General features: G+C 38.3%; 1 protein-coding gene across 6 annotated transcripts in view; it reads right to left on the bottom strand.

Annotated features, from left to right (window-relative positions):
• Positions 1 to 1,924: 1,924 nt before the first annotated feature.
• The window catches only part of col27a1b (collagen, type XXVII, alpha 1b), a 147,777-nt gene continuing 138,524 nt past the window's right edge, over positions 1,925 to 11,177 (bottom strand). For 2 of the 6 annotated variants that reach the window (XM_067405535.1, XM_067405536.1), the window contains 4 exons: positions 7,581 to 7,749; positions 7,272 to 7,381; positions 6,837 to 7,055; positions 1,925 to 3,735 (listed from right to left, as the gene is read on the bottom strand). In XM_067405535.1, the coding sequence (XP_067261636.1) occupies positions 3,589 to 3,735; positions 6,837 to 7,055; positions 7,272 to 7,381; positions 7,581 to 7,749 (645 nt within the window). In that variant the 3' untranslated portion in view covers positions 1,925 to 3,588. Of the gene's footprint in view, positions 3,736 to 6,324; positions 6,457 to 6,836; positions 7,056 to 7,271; positions 7,382 to 7,580; positions 7,750 to 11,177 lie in introns of those variants that run through there. The other 4 variants (XM_067405537.1, XR_010896852.1, XM_067405538.1 and 1 more) reach the window with 4 other exon arrangements.

The following is an 11,177-nucleotide window of genomic DNA, read 5'->3' as shown; positions in this document are numbered from 1 at the left end:
AAAATTATCTAAAAAAAAAATGCTTATTAGTATTGCCCCATCACCCCCTGCTGGTGGTGTCATAAATACATCATCTTTATTAATTTTGGGGGGTCCTGAGCAAGCTGAGCATGTTCTCTTGAGATGAATGATAATACTGATGGATATCTTTCCCCGTGTTCATAGGCCTTGGGTGTGTCCCAGTAGTTGGGATATTGAGGGCCATACAATCATGTAACACAACTGCAAATGTTTACACATAGGCCTATAAATGACTCAACCTTATTATGATTTTGAGACCTTATCAAGAGTTAGTTAAATTATGACCAACTAGTAGGAAATGTATTTCCTACAAGCAAAATTTCCAACAGCAATCGTTGAAAAGCTGACTGCTATTTTAGTTTAGTTATTGTGTGCATATGTCCATGGTTAACATTAGGCCTACTTACCTTTACCAGTTACATACAGTCATATCTTGAAGCGTAGTCTATTTTGATTTGAATTGTTTCGTTTGTAGTATTTTTGCTGGTGTGATTGTGGCCCTTTGCCGGCAATGTCGACTCAGTTGTAGTACCCAGACTACCAGTACCAGCTAAGTGTAGTATTTTTGCTGGCGTGATTGTGGCCCAGTGTTGGCTCAGTTTCAGTACCCAGACTAGGACCAGTACTGGCTAAGTGTACCATTTTAGCTGGCGTGATTGTGGACCAATGCTGGCAGTGTCGCCTCAGCTTCAGTACCCAGACTTGGCCCAATACTGGCTCAGTGTTCAATTCTTGTCGGTGTGATTGTGGCCCAATACCGGCAGTTTTGGCAGCTGGACTCAGGCCAGTGTATTTGGGGCGTATCTGGGGCGTCATTCATCCGTTGTCCATTCCGAGTCTGGCAACTGCAGGCTGAGTTATTCCAGATCTGGGCCTTTATTGGGCCGAACCGTTTTGGCTACCTGGGTATTTAAATGCTAGAATGAGACGGTCTAGTAAGTGTGTATGGCTTTGTCACACATGTTTCATGATCATGGCAGTAAAATACTATATTGAAACTTAATTTTGTAAAAATAATTTGTATTAAAAATCTTTAAATTAGGGAAAGTGAAAGTGACGTGTAGCCAAGTATGGTGTCCCATACTCGGAATTTGTGCCCTGCATTTCACTCAAGTACACACACACAGCCGGAGCAGTGGGCAGCCATTTTTGTTGCCAATCTTGGGACACTTATGTGAATAAAAGCCTAAATTAAATGTTCATCTTAATGCAATCAAGTCTCTTCAGAAAATTTGGACTAAACCACTCAATTCATATGGATTACTTTTCCGATCTCTTTATGAACTTTCTGAAGCGCCAAAGCATCAGTTGCATAGGCTGTCAATGGAGGGACAGAAAGCTCTCAGATTTCATTAAAAAGATCATTTGAGTTCCGAAGATGAACGAAAGCCTTATGGGTTTTGAATGACATGAGGGTGAGTAATGACAGAATTTTCATTTTTGGGTGAACTATCAGTTTAACTGGCTTTCTATTAATGGAATACAGTGAATGACAACCGTCTGTGGTCTCCCAGTGGCTTAATTTAATTAATTTACACCAAAACAAAAGATATAGCTCAGTGCTGCCTTGTTTTCCATCCGTTCTTTTTCGTGAATTGGAAAAGGATTGTGGGAGGTTGAAGGCTGCTGAGGATACATGCATCCTTCAAAATGAGCCGAATGTAGGACGCGGAATGAAGGCTGCCTTCCAAGGATCCTTCAAATTGAGATGTCCTTTGACAGAGCTTGATTGGCAGCTAGGGATATGCAGCCTTCCAATTGAGAAGCACACCCAACGGGTGGTGTGTCCATTGTCCTATGAATCCAGTGCGCATGAGTTTTTTAAAATTGTTCACTGTTGTCATATGGTCATCATGAGTGTCAAAGATTCTTCAAGCTTTCTATTTTTGTGTTTCGTTAATAAAACATTAGCATAGGGGTTTGGAACAAAATGTGGGTGGGCATATTTTCATCATTCTTTATTCAAACGGCCAAAACAACTTCATACAGACAGATATAAGGACTGCTGTCCTGCACACTTATATTTCGGTGGTATCTGTGATTTAATTTACACAAAACAAATCTTTGGTTTTTGCTAGATTTTGGAGGTAATGTAAAAATATTCATTATGAGAATATCCACCTCTTTCTTTGCTCTGAAATCACAACATGCATTACAGTGAGACCTTAAATTTACACATACAAAGAACAGATATTTAACAACCCTTGCGGCAAGTTAAGATGGCTCCTGACAGTTTTTATCAAAACAACAGAAATATTTCACAAGAATTTGATACATAACTCTTTTTAGTCACAGATATTGAAATAATTAGCTTACCATGATGTCAAAGCCGTTGCTCATGACAAACCTAATATAGTGGAAGATTCTAGTGCTCTCATTTTGATCAGCAACAGCAATATTACAACTTGGGTTTGTAAGGTTTCTAAATTGTAACATTCAGATTTGTACACGCACCTCAACAAAGACACAAAAATCAGTAATTTTGACAGAGCAGAGCACATTTTCCATGTCAAACAATTACTTCTGCAGTCAGATAGGGCTTATGCAATTGCATATGTACTTGATGGAAAGGCCTACAGCTGAGTGATATAAAGCACAGTGGATGCTACAAGACCACGTTTGCTATAATAAAAGAGTTCTTGTGCCTTTAAAGTTCAAATATTTGTACAAATAAGGCATAATAGAAGATAAAGGATTAAAACAATTTTGGCTGGAAAAAAAAAATCATTTTAACTTTCCTTTTAAAAAACGTATACAAAAATATTCCCTTTCAATGTATAAAAGGCACTTAAGTTAAAAACATTTGACGGAAACAGAAATCTAACCACAGGAGTTAAATGCATGTGAATCCATTTCTTTAAAATCTTTTGTCCCAAAACACCAAAAACATTAGAGATGGGAGGTAGATGTTTACATGTAACTTTTCAAGTCTGGATTCACCTCGACTCATATTCTGGCTATGAATTAATGTATATGTGTGTTTATGCACGTGTGTTGGTATCTGAAGCTTTTACAACAGACCTGCAGATATACACAAGTACACACGACAATGAACCTGAATTGAATGATATGAGTGACAGTAAACCTCACTTAGAACAAGAAGATTCATCTTTTAAAAACAACTCTATTGCACTTTACAGAAAATATACATACACACACATGTACATGTATAAATACACATGATCATGTATAACTATAAAATACAAAATAAGTACTTCATTAAAAATAAATGTCATAATTGCTCCTTATAGCTTGTCCAAAATGGATCATGTGCGAAAAACACATCTATGAATAAATTAAGACTTCTAACAGAGTTTAATAAGCACCTCTAGCCACATATCCAGGCCTTGTTTTGCTCTGAAAAGGCAGTGTCTGTCATCTCGAGCTGCTCGCATAAGAAGTCTTGTTTTCTCCAAAGCTGCTCTAGATTCCTCTTTCCTCCTGTTTAAATGCTGAGGTCCATGCTTGAGAGGAGAGGTACAAAACTCGGGCCAGTTTTGCTGGCCTCGAGAAGCTCTGTAATCCTGTTAATCAGGGGTATTTAAGGTTTCCATTGTTGCTTTTTTTTTATGAAAAGCATACAGGGCCCACCTCCAGATGGTAATGTGAGCCAGGTTTAGTGCTGGGCAAGTTGTAGACCTCCACAATGGGCAGTAAGTTTGGGTCCTGTGTCCGGAAAATGAACTGTGCCTGATGCCATCGGCCATCTGTGATCTGAGAGGATAAAACATGGAAGGATCAGTTGCAATAATAAGGTATCCTAATAATGACATGTGTAAAATAGTTGCACTATTATGCTACACCAGGGGTTCCCAAACGTTTTTGTTGGCTGAAACCTTTAAAGGGGTCATATAATGCCCCTTTTACAAAATGTAATATAAGTCTCTGGTGTCTCCAGAATGTGTTTGTGAAGTTTCAGCTCAAAATAGCCCACAGATAATTTATTATAGCGTGTCAAATTTACCCCTATTTGGGAGTGTCCCTTAAAAGGTGCCCTAGAACTTTTCTTTAAAAGATGTAATATAAGTCTAAGGTGTCCCCTGAATGTGTCTGAAGTTTTTAGCTCAAAATACCCCATAGATTTTTTTTTATTAATTTTTTTAACTGCCTATTTTGGGGCATAATTAGAAATGAGCCGATTCAGGGTGTGTGGCCCTTTAATTCTCGTGCTCCACGCCCCAAGAGCTACATAAACAACATAAAAAAAGTTCAAACAGCTAATAAAACCCTCAAAATGGATCTTTACAAAGTGTTCGTCATGCAGCATGTCTAATCGCGTAAGTACAGTGTTTATTTGGATGTTTACATTGATTCTGTATGAGTTTAAGGCTATGCTCCGTGGCTAATGGCTAATGCTACACTGTTGGAGAGATTTATAAAGAATGAAGTTGTGTTTATGCTTTATACAGACTGCAAGTGTTTAAAAATGAAAATAGCGACTGCTCTTGTCTCCATGAATACAGTAAGAAACGATGGTAACTTTAACCACATTTAACAGTACATTAGCAACATGCTAACGAAACATTTAGAAAGACAATTTACAAATATCACTAAAAATATCATGTTATCATGAATCATGTCAGTTATTATCGCTCCATCTGCCATTTTTTGCTGCTGTTCTTGCTTTCTTACCTAGTCTGATGATTCAGATGTGCACTGATTCAGACATTAATACTGGCTGCCCTTGTGTAATGCCTCAATTATGGGCTGGCATATGCAAATATTGGGGCGTACACCCCGACTGTTACGTAACAGTCAGTGTATGTTGAGATTCGCCTGTTCTTCGGAGGTCTTTTAAACAAATGAGATTTATATAAGAAGGAGGAAACAATGGAGTTTGAGACTCACTGTATGTCTTTTCCATGTACTGAACTCTTGTTATTTAACTATGCCGAGGTAAATTCAATTTTTGAATCAAGGGCACCTGTACATGCAAATGAGCTGCTGGCCGCTTTCCAGAAGAGGGCGGAGCTTTAACAGCTCACTCTTAGGTTGCTGAACAACAACAAAGCTGGAGAATCTCACATGCAGCCAAAATGAGGATTGTCAGCAACTGTTTTCAGCCTTACATTGTTTAAACTGGTGTCAAACACTAATGGAGAGACTCAGGAAGAAGTTACAACTTATGGAATGCATCTGGACGTTTCTGAACGGTTAGTGGATAAATGTATGTAGTTGCTGTGGAGTTGATTCAACTCATTGACTAGCATGTGCCGACATTTTAATATTTTGTGCAAATCCAGCATTGAATTGACCCTTGTTTGTGAAGCAGTCTGGCGTAAAATGACAGCATGGCAACAAAACTCTACTACAACAACTCTTCCTCTTCTCTAAAGCAGCCCAACATGGCCACACCCCCTTTGTTGCGTGCTCTTGGGGGCAGGGTTTATGTCAATTTTAGGGTTAGTGATGTCTCTAACCCAGGAAGAAGCTTGTTGTAGTCCCTACTAGCCGTTTGTTGTAGTCCTTAATGGGTTAGTTTACCCAAAAATAAAAAAAAAAGTCATTCCAAACCTTTAAGACCTTTGTTCATCTTCGGAACACAAATATATTTGATGAAATAAATTTGTTATTTTTGTTTTGTTTTTGTACACAAAAAGTATTCTCGTCACTTCATAAAATTAAGGTTGAACCACTGTAGTCACGTTGACTATTTTTAACGATGTCTTTTGTACCTTTCTGGACCTTGAAAGTGGTGATTATATTGCTGTCTATGGACGAGTCATATACCTCTCGGATTTCATAAAAAATATCTTAATTTGTGTTCCGAAGATGAACGAAGGTCTTACGGGTGTGGAACGACATGAGGGTGAGTAATTAATGACAGAATTTTCATTTTTATGTGAACTAACCCTTTAAACAGAGAATTCTTTAAAATAAAATATCTCCCTTTGCATTGACCTTTGAGTGTCATAATTTTGCAGATGTTGTTTATGCTCAAAAAGCAACATTACACACTAATCAAAGTCAAAAAAGTGAAATCATAATCAACCACCCCTTTAACATATTTACTTTAAGTACCCCATAAGATTTTATGTTAATATTTCAATTATATAACACATTCACATGTTCACATTTCTTTGATCTTGATTAATGGTCACATGACATGCAAGTGAAGCCTAATCTTTTTATTTGTATTTTATTTTGACTTAGTAGCTTTAAAGTGGACTCAAATCTCAGTTCACATTACATTTACACTAATGTTAAGAACCTTTCAATCAAATTGAATGATAATGATAATAAAAATTACTTTTTAACTTTAATTATGAAATGAAGACAGAAATATATTACTGTTGTAAATCAGTCGTACTTTAAAAAATATATATGTGAATAATTATAATATTTTTTACATTGCAAGTTACAATTCAAAGAGCTAAAGAGCTTTTAACATTTCAAATCCTCAAGCTTCTTCTTTGGCAGAATACTGGTGAAATTCTGTAAACGTCAGAAGTGTTGGAAATTAATCAAATGTGTAAATAAAGTAAACAATAGCACTTGTTGCTTTCCCAAATTAACGTTAAAATCGCAGAACATGCAGAGATGGAGTTGGTGCATTTACTGTGTGTGAACTGAGCCGCTCTGAGACACATAATAAATACAGTGCTGTGCTTCACACTGAAACACGCAGTGCATCAGACTATATAGATTTTTAATCAAATTAAAGCCTTTTATTTGATAATAGCACAAAGCTATATCGCGATTATTGTAAAGTCCCATTTATATACTTTCATTTTAGCTTTTCATCAGCTCACAAACACCCTGCAGTTTCCTCACAAACCCTCGTTTGGGAAAACCCTGCATTAATTTATGCATACCCAGCACTCGTCCTTTATCAGATCAGGCTCGACGAATCCCCCAGACTCGATTATCTGTCCGTTCCAGGCTTTAAAGTACACTGCGCTAGATGAAGGTGTTTTGGAGTCCCCTGCTGCCCAAACAGAGACGTTCAGGCAGTGGATGGTGATGATCTGCACAGCCTCTGAGCTCAGGAGGTGGATGAAGTTCATCTGGATTAGACTTACTCCAGTCTCCAACTTTAGGAAAGAAATAAGAATATATTCGATATATTAGAACAATGGAACAACATGTGGGGGAAGAAATGCTGACAGATTTTCACTTCTGAGTCAACTATTCTGTAGAGAAATGGACACAAAACCAGAGCTTCTTGAAATATGGCCATTTAAATTCTAGAGAAATCTGTGGGTTCAGATTCTCATAATGTTCTATGGTTGGTTGCCGGCTTTAAAGACCTTGGACACAGCGACTGGCTTTAGGCAGGTTTGACCTCCGTTGGTGAAGTTGCATGTCACTTCAATATTGTCAGAGGAGCAGCCCAGGTTAGGATCTATCCAATAAGTGCCTTTAGTGAAGAAACAAGATAAAAATAGAATGAATGAGTCCGTTCCTATCCTATTCATTCCTATCATACATGACAAACTACAACTGCAACTGGCTATTAGCTACTTTTATTATTTTACATAATAGGTTGTGTTAATGTAGCTATAGTGAATGTCACACAGCTAAAACAATGACATTTACAATGAATATAATCTACTCACCATCATTCAACTTCTGCTCGCATTCGAACAGATCTCTGCACATTCTGGCTGGATTCTCCTGCGTGCCCAGCGGGTTCTTTATGCTGTGGATCAGGGTGCTGAGGTAGTGAAGAGTCTTAAAGATCTCGGTTCCCTGGTCCAGCATTGGAAAGTCAGTATCTTGATACATCTGTGGAATGGAATGAAACAAAGTCAAGATGGTTTATGATGTTTTGCAGACTACCTGTGACTAGGGGGGCTTTCACACTGGGCACGTTTGCTGAGGTCTGAATCCGAGTGCGATTGTTCCCGGTGATGGTCTGGCTTCACACTCACTTGATTCAATTGAACCCTGGTGCATTTGCGTTCATCTTACATCCTCACTAAAGTGAATGGTGCATAATAGAAAACAGAACGTGTGTCAGTATGTAGTTTTTTCTTTTTTTAATTAAATTGGGGCTATTATGCGCAGCAGAGTGAATGACCGCTGTTCACAAACAGACTCTTTTGTGGAGAGAGCTGATTGTGAGTCATTCATCTGCCGCTCAGATTTCACTCACTCTGCATGATTACACTACACGCTCACTCTCACTTGTATCCAATGTAAATCATCATCACTGTCATCCCCTAAATGTGTTTTGTTGAACTAATGATGACGTCGTCATCAGCTAAAATGCATGCGCAGGTTAATTTACTTCGTGAACAACCTGAGTGCAAGATGCTTTCAGATTCAAGTGAATCACTGCAACCGAACTCAGGCCAACTCCTACAGGTAGTCTTGAGCTCAGTGTAAGGTCTGCACAGGATCAAAATTTAGCAGGCCCACCATAAACCAAGCCAAATCCCAATACACACACACACACACACACACACACACACACACACACACACACACACACACACACACACACACACACACACACACACACACACACACGTTTGTTTTTGTGAATTGTGGGGACTTTCCATAGACTTCAATGCATTTTACACTGAACAAACTGTACATTCTATCCCCCTACCCTGCCCCTACCCCTAAACCTAACCCTCACAGGAAACTGTGCAAACTTTTACTTTTTCACAAAAACTCATTCTATATGATTTATAAACCCATTTACATTGTGGGGACCGCTGGCTGGTCCCCACGATGTAGGTGAACTCAGGTTTATATTACATCATGGGGACATTTGGTCCCCACAATGTAATATAAACAAAAGTACACACACACACACACACACACACACACACACACACACACACACACACACACACACACACATACCTACTTAACTACAATGTGAGGACGTATGACTGGATACCCTACCTTTAGGGACTACCCTTTCTGAAGGGTCTAGAGACTAAAGAAAGACATCACTGCGCTTCTGGAGAAGCCGTTATTACAGATATCACTTGATTTTATCAATAAAACACTTCCTTAAAGACCTGACACTTTACCTTCACATTGGGGACAGTATTTTATATGTCCAATTTGGGGACATACACAAACTCTGATCTAGTCATCCTTTGAGGACTGTGGAGATACACAGACTCTGGTTAAGGTACACTTTCAGGACTTTGTTGTAACTTGTAATTTTATAAGTTATTTATCCTAAGAAGTCATAGAAGTGGAATATTATAATTCAAAGTTTCAATACTGGGTACTGGAATCAAGCTAGAGCAGAGAAACTAGTGTGAGAGACTAAACTGGGCTTTTTAACTTCTTCAAGAGCACTGAAAATGGGTAGCATACATTTTCATTTGATTTGCAGCTTGAGATCAAGTGCCTTTGGATTGCTCAGTTGGGAAATGACAATTAACATTCAGAAATATTATTGATTCGACTGTATTGACTATCAGAGAACAAAAGATGTACTGAATTAAGCTGAATAATGAAATTATTGTCTTCTGCAGAACTGTTTTACAAATGGAATACAAATCATGTCAATTGTTAAAATTTGCAACAGTTATTTTATGTGTGAAGGTGTTTTGAAATGAACTGTATAGTATAAACACACCTTAGAAATAAAGTTGTCTTGACTTCAAGGCAGAGAACACTTCCCTGACCACTGCCTGCATCCTTCTAGTTAATTTAGCATTGACTGCAAATAATCATTACCCCAAAAACATCTTAAGATGTTTTCCTCACCAGTGTCATCTCTGGCTACTCACTGGGGCCTTAAGACATTAGGCATGTTTTCTGCAAAATGTAATAATAGTCAAAAAAACTATATGAATAAAAATAGTGACACACACACTCCGATAAAATGACTCTTTGGGGACTCTAGTGATACACAAAATCCGATAAAATGACTCTTTGGGGACTCTAGTGATACACAAAATCCGATAAAATGACTCTTTGGGGACTCTAGTGATACACAAAATCCGATAAAATGACTCTTTGAGGACTCTAGTGATACACAAAATCTGATAAAATGACTCTTTGAGGACTCTAGTCATACACAAAATCTGATAAAATGACTCTTTGAGGACTCTAGTCATACACAAAATCTGATAAAATGACTCTTTGAGGACTCTAGTGATACACAAAATCTGATAAAATGACTCTTTGAGGACTCTAGTCATACACAAAATCTGATAAAATGACTCTTTGAGGACTCTAGTGATACACAAAATCTGATAAAATGACTCTTTGAGGACTCTAGTGATACACAAAATCTGATAAAATGACTCTTTGAGGACTCTAGTCATACACACACTCCGATAAAATGACTCTTTGGGGACTCTAGTGAGACACAAATCCGATAAAATGACTTTTTGGGGACTCTAGTGATACACAAAATCTGATAAAATGACTCTTTGGGGACTCTAGTGAGACACACACTCTGATAAAATGACTCTTTGGGGACTCTAGTCATACACAAAATCCGATAAAATGACTCTTTGAGGACTCTAGTGAGACAAAATCCGATAAAATGACTCTTTGAGGACTCTAGTGAGACAAACTGATTAAATGAGTCTTTAATATTAACAATAACAACACATTGTGGCGAATAACAGAAATTAAAAAAGATAAGAAAAAAAAACAATTTACAAAGGACAACAATGAAAATGCAAAACTAGCACTAACTTGGAGGCTTCCGTACTTCCTCCATTCACCCATCTTTAAAATCTCTCTACTTCCTCCTTTACCTTCACCCTCCTCCTTCCCTTTACATTCACTCGCTCTTCTCACAACCTTTACATTCGCTCCTCCCTCTTTTCATCCCCTTTACATTCACTCCTCCCCTTTCCACAACCTTTACATTCGCTCCTCCCTCTCTTCATCCCTTTTACATTCGCTCCTCCCTCTCTTCATCCCTTTTACATTCGCTCCTCCCTCTTTTCACAACCTTTACATTCGCTCCTCCCTCTCTTCATCCCTTTTACATTCGCTCCTCCCTCTCTTCATCCCTTTTACATTCGCTCCTCCCTCTTTTCACAACCTTTACATTCGCTCCTCCCTCTCTTCATCCCTTTTACATTCGCTCCTCCCTCTTTTCACAACCTTTACATTCGCTCCTCCCTCTTTTCATCCCCTTTACATTCGCTCCTCCCTCTTTTCACAACCTTTACATTCACTCCTCCCTCTTTTCATCCCCTTTACATTCGCTCCTCCCTCTT

Source organism: Chanodichthys erythropterus, chromosome 13 (assembly GCF_024489055.1).
Source record: "Chanodichthys erythropterus isolate Z2021 chromosome 13, ASM2448905v1, whole genome shotgun sequence".
In the NCBI taxonomy this organism is placed as follows: Eukaryota; Metazoa; Chordata; class Actinopteri; order Cypriniformes; family Xenocyprididae; genus Chanodichthys; species Chanodichthys erythropterus.
Note: the sequence above shows the minus strand (reverse complement) of the source record. Positions and strands in the feature narration are given on the sequence as shown.